Below are 12,917 nucleotides of genomic sequence, written 5' to 3'. Positions count from 1 at the left end.
TGCGAAAAGCTTATAAACTGCCTGGCACATACTGAAATCTAAATGAATATATAAACTAGCATTATTATTTATATAAAAAGCGTAAGTGGCAAAGGCTTAAAATTATAATTGATGCAGTTAAATCCACAGGTAAAAAGGTAATTGAAAGAATGAGTCAGAAATAGAAAGAAAAAAAAGGCAAAATTATGTTCCAAATGGAAAAATAACACTATATCTTTCTCATTGATTTTACTCTTCCAGACTAGGAATGAGTTTCATGTGATTTGAGACAAGCTATCAGTTTCAAAGAAAAATTAGAGTCTGCTCTCTTTTTTATGGAACAGTCCATTAAGTTTATTCTTCCATGTGAGAGTTTCTCTCTTTTTTTGGAAAGTACTTTCCCTAAGTTTCCTTTGAAATCCCACTTCTGGGCTTCCCTGGTGGCACAGTGGTTAAGAATCCGCCTGCCACGTCAGGGGACACGGGTTCAAGCTCTGGTGCGGGAAGCTCCCACATGCCGCAGAGCAACTAAGCCTGTGCACCACAACTACTGAAGCCTGCCCGCCCAGAGCCCATGCTCTGCAACAAGAGAAGCCCGTGCACCACAACGAAGAGTAGACCCCGCTCGCCACAACTAAAGAAAGCCTGCGGACAACAACGAAAACCCAACGCAGCCAAAAATAAAATTAATTAATTATTTTAAAAATAACAAATAAAAAAAAATAAAATCCCACTTCTTCCAATTTTTACAGAACTCCCATAGAATAAATCTGCTTACACTTATGCTCACAAAACATTCATTTGGACATAGATTCTGGAATTTAATGTCTCATTCCAATGTAATTCAGTGTACTACGACATGCTCAGCAATGCATATTCAGTACTTACATTTCAGTTAAAATGGATGTGCATCTCACTTTAAAAATATTTTTTAATCCCTCAGCTACCATCACATAACTTTTCTTCTCTTGCATGACTTTCTCACAATAGGAGGAAGAAAGTACCTGTACAGGTATTTAAATAAAGTAACTCTTGGAGGGCTGGCTGGGTAGTCTATAGCACTCTCATGTAGTCTCACAGTCAACATGACATATCTTGTTTGCAAAGCCTTGTTTAGACAGCTTAGGAAAGCCAGGAATACAGGGCTGGATAGGGTTTTCCCCAAAGGGCATTTTGATGTTTTGTTTATACTGTCCTACAGAAAAAGAAGGAGGCTATTGAAAGTGGCAAACGACAAACTGAGGACACTTTAAAAGAAGGCACTGACATACTTGATGAAGCCAACCGTCTTGCAGATGAAATCAACTCAGTCATAGACGTGAGTATTTGGTGAAACCCAAAGTTAAAAGAAAGATGATAATGATACAAGCTCTCATAAATGGGAATCAATGAGAAATCTCAGTAGTATAAGCAAATACTGTTATTTTCTTGTGGGTATAAAGTTGTTTTTGCCTTATTCTATTGTGACCGTGCTCACCCATTGGTTAACAATTAGAACTTCACATTATTTGCTCAGTAGACATGAATGTCTGGTGAGGGTACTCACACACTCACACCAACCTGTATTTTTTTCACAGTGATGAAGGGCATTTCTTGTTCCTAGGATAGCACTTACAATCTGCTTCAATATTCACAGAATATTAGTTAAAAGAGAAATGTAAAGCTACAAACAGACTTTTAACATACTGTCTAATGCAGTAGATACTGATATATGGTGATGAATGGTAATAGAAATGCAAATAGTGTAAAAGATCCCAATGACTATTATTTATGCTATCAAAAATGCTACAAAGTAGCATTTTTTTAAAAAGATTGTCAGGTTCTTCTTGGTATAAATTGCCTTCATATATTTCCTAATCTCTATCATTAAATAATAGCTTATATTTTCTATTCTTTTTTGCTAGGTTAGTAAATTTGAAGTTTCATAAAAGCCTAAGTGTGTATAATTAGATCTCCAAGAGAAATTAATAAGTGAGAGGAGGCTTGGATTCACTTACTTAAAATACCTTATTTTCTCTACATATCAGTATGTCGAAGACATTCAAACTAAATTGCCACCCCTGTCTGAGGATCTGAAAGGTAAAATAGAAGACCTCTCCCAAGAAATAAAGGATAGGAAGCTTGCTGAGAAGGTGTCCCAGGCTGAGAGCCATGCGGCTCAGTTAAATGACTCATCTGCTGTCCTTGATAGGTATGTCATTTGTTGTTGGAAATATCTATGTATCTTGACACTTGTCCAAAAGTTTTGACTAGCAGAAATGGTAGAGAGTTGCTTTCAAATCTTGATTTTTGTAAGTATGCACATACGAGCTACATGGCCTTTCTGTGGAAAAGCCTAATTAGAAGGGTCTGGGCAAAGCTCTACTGGAGCAGCATCAAAAGTCTGAGTTAAAAGTAGATTCAAATATGGCATGGCGGGGAGTGAACATTGCCTTAGGCTACACTTAGAAAAAATATTTTCTGTTCTTGATTGGAGAGCGCAGCAGTTTCCTTATTAGCATTTTAAATAATAATGTATAAACACACATTCTGCTTCAAATTTCAGTTTTATATTTTTAATGAAATCAAACTATTTATTGTTAAAAGGGTGGCTTTTGAAAATGTGGCTCCATACAGAGCCTTTAAGTCTTGTTTTTTCTTTCAAATTCCATGGAGGCACTACATACTGCCCTGTGAAATAACAGCTCATTATAACTGGGATTCTTATATGGGTCAGTGAGGGAGGGGCAACTGGTGAGGTGTGTTTGACGCGTAAACAGCCTTCTAGGTATAACTGGTGGGCTTCCCCTACAATTTCAGGGTTGTCATAACAAAATAGGTGTATTAGCCCCAAGAATAATTTTCCTAAATGAATCTGTATTTAATATACTCCATGTGTAAGGTTCTGTTTCAATACTTAATACTCTTGATTCAAAGGAAAACATTAATGTTTGAAGACCCTGGGAAAAAATTTACATACAATTCATTTTATAACAATTTTATAACATTTTTTAACATTTTGCTAATTTATCATGAAGGGTGGTAAATGGAGCAGTAAGCTAGAAGTCAACAGAGGCAGGCTCCAAGTCCTTAATTAGCTAATTAGTGACATGTTGGTCATGTGACCTGAGACAAGCAATTTAACCGAGACTCATTTGGCCTCATCTGAGAAGTGCACCTACTCTAAAGAGATTTTGTGAACTTCATTCCAATAATATAGAACAAGTGCTCTGAAACCTGTGCGTGCTTCACAAATAACATAAAGAATCGTCTCACTGCTCATACTTGCGTGGTGCTCATGGTTGCAGAAACTTCTGGAGGATGCTATGGGTACTTAAAAATATGTTGGCAGCATTTCACTGCTTAATTATTTAGGAATATGAGTTTAAACTGAAAACTACAATATAATACAATTAGTAGATACCTCACTATGGTTTGGAATTAACATAATTATACAGACCATGATCATTTGGAAGCCATATTTGTTATAAGTAAGATGTTCTTCATTTGAGTACCAACTGCTCTGATGTTCTTTTTGGGGGCAATCCCAACAGAATCCTTGATGAGGCCAAAAACATCTCCTTCAATGCCACTGCAGCCTTCAAAGCTTACAGCAATATTAAGGACTATATTGATAAAGCTGAGAAAATTGCCAAAGAAGCCAAAGTTCTTGCACATGAAGCCACAGAACTGGTAAGAAACAAATAGCGTTATGTACTGAGAATGGAGGTCAATCTGTTTGAATAAGTACCTAAACTAAATTTCTCAAAGCTCTGGAAAACGCTAGTAAATTAGAATATTTGTTTTGTATTATTTTCAAAGGCTCCTTTTAAATTTTATCCTAAATAAATTCTCAGTCATAGCAAAACTCTTTTCTCAGTCACCTACTACTTTCCACTATTAATAAGGGTCTTGAAATTATCGCAGATGCCAAATAGTTTGTGCCACCAACTCGCAAAGGAAAAACAGTCAAACATAAGACTCTGAACAGGGAAATTTATCACTATTATTCCATATGTCTTCAGTAACAAAGTGCCTTGGAAATTAACACCAGTGCTTATAGTCACATACAGACTGATTCTATGTAAAGTTTGATTATAAGGTGCACATTTTACAAACACACCAGATCATATATTTCTAAACTATTATACTATTTTTATCAGTTGAAATGTTTACCTTCAAAGCTACTTTTGGCTGCTGTCATTGTTCAAAATAAATTTGCAATTAATATTTTAGAGGTTTTGGGTTCTAAGTATAGCACATTATCTGAGTATCTTCAATAGTAACAAATCTTTTTCCTTTACATGTAGAGCAACATTTTGTAACCAAGTTATGTGATAAACCTTGGTAATACTATTTCAGGTCAAATTTCATTTCACAGGAAGCACGTGGTGAGTTAAAATGTTCAGAACCATCACTTACTCCTTTGGCTTCACACAGAATCCCCCAAATACATCAGAATTTCAGGAGAAAAAGAATTTGATCGGACACTTGACTGTGAATGAAATATGCATAAATAGTGGGTGTTGAAGAAACAGATCCCTATTTTCTTTGCTTTGGTATTGAGCACAACGCTTTCATGGATTTCAGGGATATTGGAGGTATTTGCCACACTCTTAGCAGGTTTATTTTATGGTCATGGTGAATGATGCATCATGTTCCATCAGCAGTTAGTACTGTTTTGGTTTCTCTGGAATGAGCTCTACCAATACCATATGTTCTGTTTATTTCTTATTCAAAATCATGACACAATTATTACAGAAACTTCCCTATGTTCAATTATCCTTTCAAAAGGAACCATTTTTCAAATCTATTTAAAGATCCTAGTCTTCAAGTTCACCATTTTCATCTGACCCATGTTTTATTGGATCACCATTTTCAGCATTTAGCACAGTACCTGACAGAGAGTAGACACTCGTGAGTAAATGAATGAATGTCATTCTAATTGACATTTTTCATACCTATTTACAACATTTTGTACCAATAGAATCCTCACTGTTGTCATTGCTTCATTTTTATGAACTTCTAACATTTTATGTTAAAGACCTGTTTATTTTCACCCAAATTTAATACTATCACTTTATACTCAGGAGACTCTCATATTCATGCCAACATGAAATATTCACTTTTCCTCAACACTGATGCTTATACATGATAGGCTAGCCAAACTCAAACATAGAGCTAGGACAAGTATTTTGTTGTTGTTTTTTGTTTTAATTAGGACAAGTTTTACTGCATTACAGCATGTCCCCTTGTTATTGTTATTCCTTCTCTATAAGCCATGTAAAAATAATTAAGTGTCTGAAAAATTACAAAGTAAAAGCTAAAGAGAATCACTGATTTATTAAGTGGCTAACAACAAACACACAGAAGACTGATTTGGCCAGAAAGTTTGTTGGACCGTGTTTCAAGAACAGAATAAATAAAGTTTTAATTTTAATAATTCATTATAATATAGTTCTATTATACTGGAAAAGAAATATATTTGCCATTAAATTGAACAATTACCTAGATAGTACTAGCATTCCATAAATGTTAGAGCTGGTATTATTGCTAGAGCTATAGATAAACACAGAAGAGTAAGATTAAGTTTATTATTTGTGTATGAAAGAGTCATTTGAGTCCAGTCCTGCAAAGCAGGAAGAATGTTTTCAATGAATTAGAAACAAAGGACAAAGAAACAAAGCAGGAATTTATACAAGGAAAAAAAAGACAGACAAGCAATAAAGCAATCAATTACTACTGTGAAGAAGATGGACGTAAGATAATGTGAGAAGAAAAAAGCATTGAAAATACCATAGGAAAAGAAACAAATGAATATGGAATAGTCTCAAAGCATAATTGACAGCATTTGTAAAGCCACTTCACTTTTAAAAATCTGCTTAAGTCTACCTATTTGTAGTGCACACATAATCAACAATGGAATTGAAAGGAAAATATGAATGAGAAAAAAGTTGATCCTTTATTTTAATTAAATAATAAGCAGGTGGAGGTTATAAACAATTCAAGGTTGTAGTATAGTTCCTATGTGAAGAGTAACAGCCCCTTGTATATATAATTTATTTAAAAATCAAAATGAAATATTTTAAGAACAGAAATTATGAAAAAACACACTATATTTCTATTAGTACTAGGCAGAAAAATACTATTATTATATTATTGGTACAAAAGATTGTTTCCTCTACACATGATCTCCAAGATAACATCTCATTTTGTACCTCTCATTGGTGGGTACAAAGAGAAAGAGAAAGGAAATATGTCACCGTTTAGAAAATAGAATATGAAGATCCAGTAATTTTTTTCTAATCTTTATTGCTTTGATGCTATAAAAAGTCCTCAGACTCTAAAATAACAGAGAGTTAAACCTTTAAAAAATGTTTCCAGATCATAGGTGAACTTAAAACCTATGTTATCAAGCAGATCAGATTTTGGACGTAGATGAAAAGTAGATTTCATGTGCTGCTGGATCCTTGGGATGACCACCAGAGGCAAAAGGCACAGTGTCAGTAGCACTGGGAGATGAGACCCTCTGCCCTTTTCACTGGGAAGTTCTTAGATGCTCTGCACTTGAATCTGGTATATCCAAGCAGCAAACAAAAGGAAGGAACAAAAAGGAAGTCTAATGTAGGATGGATTCCTTAGATCTGGTTCTTTAAGATCCTGAAAAATCATCACACAACAGTAATCACACAATCTCCATCTATTCTGAAATGTTCTCCTCCTTCCTTCCTTCTTTTCTTTTCTCCCTCTCTCCCTTTCTCAAGGTGAATGGAATGTGCTCTGTGATATATACTGCAGTGTAGAAAATGTAGGCAGTCCTCACCTTCCCTAAGTATCTTCCATTAAAAAAAAAAGAATCACTTTTTCACTTCCCACAGCACCTGAAGATTTCTTTTTTCTTCTATACCCTCTTCTTTACACTGCAATCATTGTTATTGTCTGAAACTCTCCCTCTCTCTCTCTCTCTCTCCCCCCGCAACACACACCAACAAAATTCCTTAATACCCTCTAATCCAGAATCCTCTTTCTCAATTAGTCTCAGTCTCAGTGTTTAGTCTGATCTTCACTAAGAATCAGCACTAGAAATTGAGAAGAATTTATACTTGCTCTCAACAGCAGTACACAATGTGGTCTTCCTCTTTATTCTCCAAATTCAAGTTCTGTCACTTGCTACAGTTACCCATCACTCCTGGGAGCCATAAGTGTAAATATCTTCGGCATGATCTTTCTCAGGCACGTCTAGGAAAAAATAATATAAAATACAGAAGAAAGTGAGCACAATTTGTAAGTAATGCATTTTCTCATAGAAAAAAATAATGGAGTTAGTAAAGAACAGTGCTGTGTAAGTGATATGTAGGCTTTAGATGAACTAAAGAGAGGGGGGATATTCTGAAAAAAATATTAGACAGGAGGAAAATATACCTAAAATTAAGTAAGTTTAAAGCCTTAGACACCTGATCCTAAAAATGTGTGAACTGCTGTTGTAAGTGACTTCTCACTGTTGATTCCTTAGTATGAGGAGAGTAAAAATCCATAGAAACTCGAAGTTTTTCTTCAAAAAACTTGAAACTTGAAGGAGTTTTTTCTTGCTTTAGGGTCGAGTCTACAGAATAAATTGGATTTTTGTAAATTCACTCTTATGTGACCGATCAGTGGGGAGAAAAACCCTGATAGAAAATAAGGATACTAGAAAGAAAAGTCAGGGAGCTCTGATAACATGGCAGTCTGAGTTAATTCAGATCCATCCTAATGTGAGAAATTCACAGAAATGCTAGGTAAATTCTAACTCCCCCAAATTTAACACATACTTTATTTTATAAAGAGGAAACAAGGGGCTTCCCTGGTGGCGCAGTGGTTGAGAGTCCGCCTGCCAATGCAGGGGACACGGGTTCGTGCCCTGGCCTGGGAAGATCCCACATGCCGCGGAGCGTCTGGGCCCGTGAACCATGGCCGCTGAGCCTGCGCGTCCGGAGCCTGTGCTCCGCAACGGGAGAGGCCACAACAGTGAGAGGCCCACGTGCCGCAAAAAAAAAAAAAAAAAGAGGAAACAAAAGAAAATCTAAAAATTAAAACGAGAGTAAAACAGAATAGCACATTCTAGAGCTGGCAGCTTGGTGACTCAATGAATTTGGAACATAAATATAGATCATACGTCTAGGGACTGGGATTTTAAAGCCCAGGCAGGGTGAGAAGACATCACAGATATCATCCTAAACCTACAAAAGAAGGAGTCTTTTTTGACTAATCGAAAGTATGCAAAACCGTGAGACTTGGAAACAATTGTTCTCATCAACAAACACTCCTTCTAGCCCAGAACATGCCAAGGAGCCTTGTTACTTTTCATGCCTCCAGTTGTGAAAAATGTCTCTCATAAGTTGCTAAAACCATAAGCCTGTGGATTGAAATCCAAATTTATACCGTATATATTTATATATGGATTGAAGTCCATATGGTACAAGACTTTCCAAGCTAAAAATTTAATGGGGAGAGGAGGGAACTGATCCTGGCTCTTGCAACCTCTAGAGCATCTAGAAGGACACAGAAAAGTGGTCTGTTTAGATACACTATAAATAATCAAGTAGGAAAGAGGGTAGGCAGGCAAAGTATGTAACATGATCCTGAAGTTATTCAAAAATCTGAAAGAGAATATACAATAAACGTGTTTAAAAGTATTGAAATGTTAAAAAGAATAGAAAAGAGTGATTAAAAGAAAAAATACAGAAGATTACGGAAATTTGTAACAGAAGCAAATAAAATTTCTAAAAATAAAATATATAGGAAAAGAGAATGAGTTAATAGAAAGAGTTGAATACATTACCTAGAATGCAACAAGTATGGTAAAACATAAAAGGAGTGTAAGAAACAAGGAATATAGATTGTAAAAATGAAATGCAAATCTATTAGGAGTTCCAGAAGTTGAAAAGGGTGAGAACGGGGAATAGTAATAGTAAAAGAGATACGGAAAATTTTCAAGTGCTGGTGAAGGATAGGATATGATTTCTCAAGTTAAGGAAGCCTATCACAATAAATAAAATAAGTCCACACCTGGAAAGACCATTGTTAAGCTACAGAAACTAAAGAGAAAAAGAAAACAAAATCTTAAAATAATTAAGGAGAAAAGGCTTTGGGTCAGACGCCAACTGCACAGCCGTAGCATCCGGGGCTTTGAAAGATGTTGCATCTCTGCCTGCTTTCTACCCTGGGCATTATGCTCCCATGGCCTGCTGCCACTATTTCACAGCTTAGTGACTGGTGTTTTCCTCTTCCTACTTCCTTTTACCAGAAAATAATGTCTCCAGAATTAAAATTTAAGCTGAAAATAGACCTCGAGGGGACAGAAGCATGAATAACTCCATGAGAATTTCATTTGCACTATTTCACAAGTAATATTCCATGATCTTCATATAGGTAATACTTGGTATATAGTAGCTGATCACTAAATGTAAATTGCCCCCTCCCATCTCCAAACATTGATACTAGGAATCTAGAAAGGCTAGGATGCTCCAGATTTTCAGAATGAACAAGATATATACACTGCCAAGAGAGATAGGAAAGTTGAATAGAGAAGAAAATTTCAAAGAAAATAATAAAATTACTTTCTTTCCCTACTTAGTTTGAGATCATCTATGAATATTTATTTAAATGTAGATGCCTTGTAGGATTTTTTTATTGTTTAGAATTAGGTTCAAGTGGTGTGCCAGAATTTCCTAATCAGGCTGTGGAAAGAAGATAGCAGAAGATTCTGAGGGCTGTCTTTTCGTCTTGTTTATGGTTTTCTTTGCTGTGCAACAGCTTTGAAGTTTCATTAGGTCCCATTTTTTAATTTTTGTTTTTATTTCCATTACTCTAGGAGGTGGATCAAAAAAGATCTTGCTGTGATTTATGTCAAAGAGTGTTCTTCCTATGTTTTCCTCTAAGAGTTTTATAGTGCCCGGTCTTACATTTAGCTCTCTAATCCATTTTGAGTTTATTTTTGTGTATGGTGTTAGTTTTCCCAGCACCATTTATTGCTGGGAAAACTAACACCATACACAAAAATAAACTCAAAATGGCACTATTTATTGAAGAGACTGTCTTTTCCCAGCACCATTTATTGAAGAGACTGTCTTTTCTCCATAGTATTTCCTTGCCTCCTTTGTCATAGATTAGTTGACCATAGGTGCATGGATTTATCGCTGGGCTTTCTGTCCTGTTCCATTGATCTATATTTCTGTTTTTGTGCCAGTACCATATTATCTTGATTACTGTAGCTTTGTAGTATAGTCTGAAGTCAGGGAGTCTGATTCCTCCAGCTCCATTTTTTTCCCTCAAGACTGCTTTGGCTCTTTGGGATCTTTTGTGTCTCCATACAAATTTTAAGATTTTTTTGTTCTAGTTCTGTAAAAAATGCCATTGGTAATTTGATAGGGATGGCGTTGAATCTGTAGATTACTTTGGGTAGTATAGTCATTTCCACAATATTGATTCTTCCAATCCAAGAACATGGTATATCTCCCCATCTGTTTGTATCATCTTTAATTTCTTTCATCAGTGTCTTATAGTTTTCTGCATACAGGTCTTTTGTCTCCCTAGGTAGGTTTTTTCCTAGGTATTTTATTCTTTTTGTTGCAGTGGTAAATGGGAGTGTTTCCTTAGTTTCTCTTTCAGATTTTTCATCATTAGTGCATAGGAATGCAAGAGATTTCTGTGCATTAATTTTGTATCCTGCAGCTTTACCAAATTCATTGACTAGCTCTAGTAGCTTTCTGGTGGCATCTTTAGGATTCTGTATGTATAGTATCGTGTCATCTGCAAACAGTGACAGCTTTACTTCCTCTTTTCCAATCTGTATTCCTTTTATTTCTTTTTCTTCTCTGATTGCCATGGCTAGGACTTCCAAAGCTGTGTTGAATAATAGTGGTGAGAGTGGACATTCTTGTCTTGTTCCTGATCTTAGAGGAAATGCTTTCAGTTTTTCACCATTGAGAATGATGTTTGCTGTGAGTTTGTCATATATGGCCTTTATTATGTGGAGGTAGGTTCCCTCTGTGCCCACTTTCTGGAGAGTTTTTATCAGAAATCGGTGTTGAATTTTGTCAGAAGCTTTTTTTGCATCTATTGAGATGATCATACAGTTTCTATTTTTCAGTTTGTCAATATGGTCCACCACATTGATTGATCTACGTATATTGAAGAATCCTTGCATCCCTGGGATAAATCCCACCTGATCATGGTGTATGATCCTCTTAATGTGTTGTTGGATTCTGTTTGCTAGTATTTTGTTGAGGATTTTTGCATCTATATTCATCAGTGATATTGGTCTGTAATTTTCTGTTTTTGTAGTATCTTTGTCTGGTTTTGGTATCAGGGTGATGGTGGCCTCATAGAATGAATTGAGAGTGTTCCTTCCTCCGCAGTTTTCTGGAAGAGTTTGAGAAGGATAGGTGTTAGCTCTTCTCTAAATGTTTGATAGAATTCACCTGTGAAGCCATCTGGTCCTGGACTTTTGTTTGTTGGAAGATATTTAATCACCGTTTCAATTTCATTACTTGTGATTGGGCTGTTCATATTTTCTATTTCTTCCTGCTTCAGTCTTGGAAGGTTATACCTTTCTAAAAATGTGTGCATTTCTTCCAGGTTGTCCATTTTATTGCCATAGGGTTGCTTGTAGTAGTCTCCTAGGATGCTTTGTATTTCTGCGGTGTCTGTTGTAACTTCTTCATTTCTAATTCTGTTGATTTGAGTCCTCTCCCTCTTTTTCTTGATGAGTCTAGCTAATGGTTTATCAATTTTGTTTATCTTATCAAAGGACCAGCTTTTAGTTTTACTGCTCTGTGGTATTGTTTTCTTTGTTTCCATTTCATTTATTTCTGCTCTGATCTTTATGATCTCTTTCCTTCTGCTAATTTTGGGTTTTGTTTGTTCTTCTTTCTCTAGTTCCTTTAGGTGTAACGTTAGATTGTTTATTTGAGATTTTTCTTGTTTCTTGAGGTAGGCTTCTATAGCTATAAACTTCCCTCTTAGAACTGCTTTTGCTGCATCCCATAGGTTTTGGATCGTTGTGTTTTCATTGTCATTTGTCTCTAGGTATTTTTTGATTTCCTCTTTGATTTCTTCAGCAATCTCTTGGTTATTTAGTAATGCACTGTTTAGCCTTCATGTGTTTGTGTTTTTTATGTTTTTTTCCCTGTAATTCATTTCTAATCTCATAGCATTGTGGTCAGAAAAGATGCTTGATATGATTTCAGTTTTCTTAAATTTACTGTGGCTTGATTTGTGACCCAAGATGTGATCTATCCTGGAGAATGTTCTGTGCGCACTTGAGAAGAAAGTATAATCTGTTTTTGGATGGAATGTCCTGTAAATTTCAATTAAATCTATCTGGTCTATTGTGTCATTTAAAGCTTCTGTTTCCTTGTTTATTTTCATTTTGGATGATCTGTCCATTGGTGTAAGTGAGGTGGTTAAAGTCCCCACTGTTATTGTGTTACTGTCAATTACCTCTTTTATAGCTGTTAACAGTTGCCTTAAGTATTGAGGTGCTCCTATGTTGGGTGCATATATATTTATAATTGTTATATCTTCTTCTTGGATTGATACCTTGATCATTATGTAGTGTCCTTCCTTGTCTCTTGTAACCTTCTTTATTTTAAAGTCTTTTTTATCTGATATGAGTATTGCTACTCCCGCTTTCTTTTGATTTCCATTTGAATGGAATATCTTTTTCCATCCTCTCCCTTTCAGTCTGTATGTGTCCCTAGGTCTGAAGTGGGTCTCTTGTAGACAGCATATATATGGGTCTTATTTTTGTATCCATTCAGCAAGCCTGTCTTTTGGTGGGAGCATTTAATCCACTCACGTTTAAGGTAATTATCAATATGTATGTTCCTATGACCATATTCTTAATTGTTTTGGTTTGTTTTTGTAGGTCCTTTTCTTCTCTTGTGTTTCTCACTTAGAGAAGTTCCTTTAGCATTTGT

The 12,917-nt window shown here is 35.6% G+C and overlaps 1 protein-coding gene across 1 annotated transcript in view; it reads left to right on the top strand.

Annotated features, from left to right (window-relative positions):
- LAMA2 (laminin subunit alpha 2) overlaps positions 1-12,917 on the top strand; it is a 613,890-nt gene that overhangs the window by 503,538 nt on the left and 97,435 nt on the right. Inside the window, 3 exon segments of the mRNA XM_032650802.1 lie at positions 1,181-1,297; positions 2,007-2,170; positions 3,513-3,651. Coding sequence (XP_032506693.1) covers positions 1,181-1,297; positions 2,007-2,170; positions 3,513-3,651 — 420 coding nt within the window.

Source organism: Phocoena sinus, chromosome 12 (genome assembly GCF_008692025.1).
Source record: "Phocoena sinus isolate mPhoSin1 chromosome 12, mPhoSin1.pri, whole genome shotgun sequence".
NCBI lineage: Eukaryota > Metazoa > Chordata > Mammalia > Artiodactyla > Phocoenidae > Phocoena > Phocoena sinus.
The sequence above is the reverse complement of the archived record's forward strand: the minus strand, read 5'-3'. Positions and strand labels throughout refer to the sequence as shown.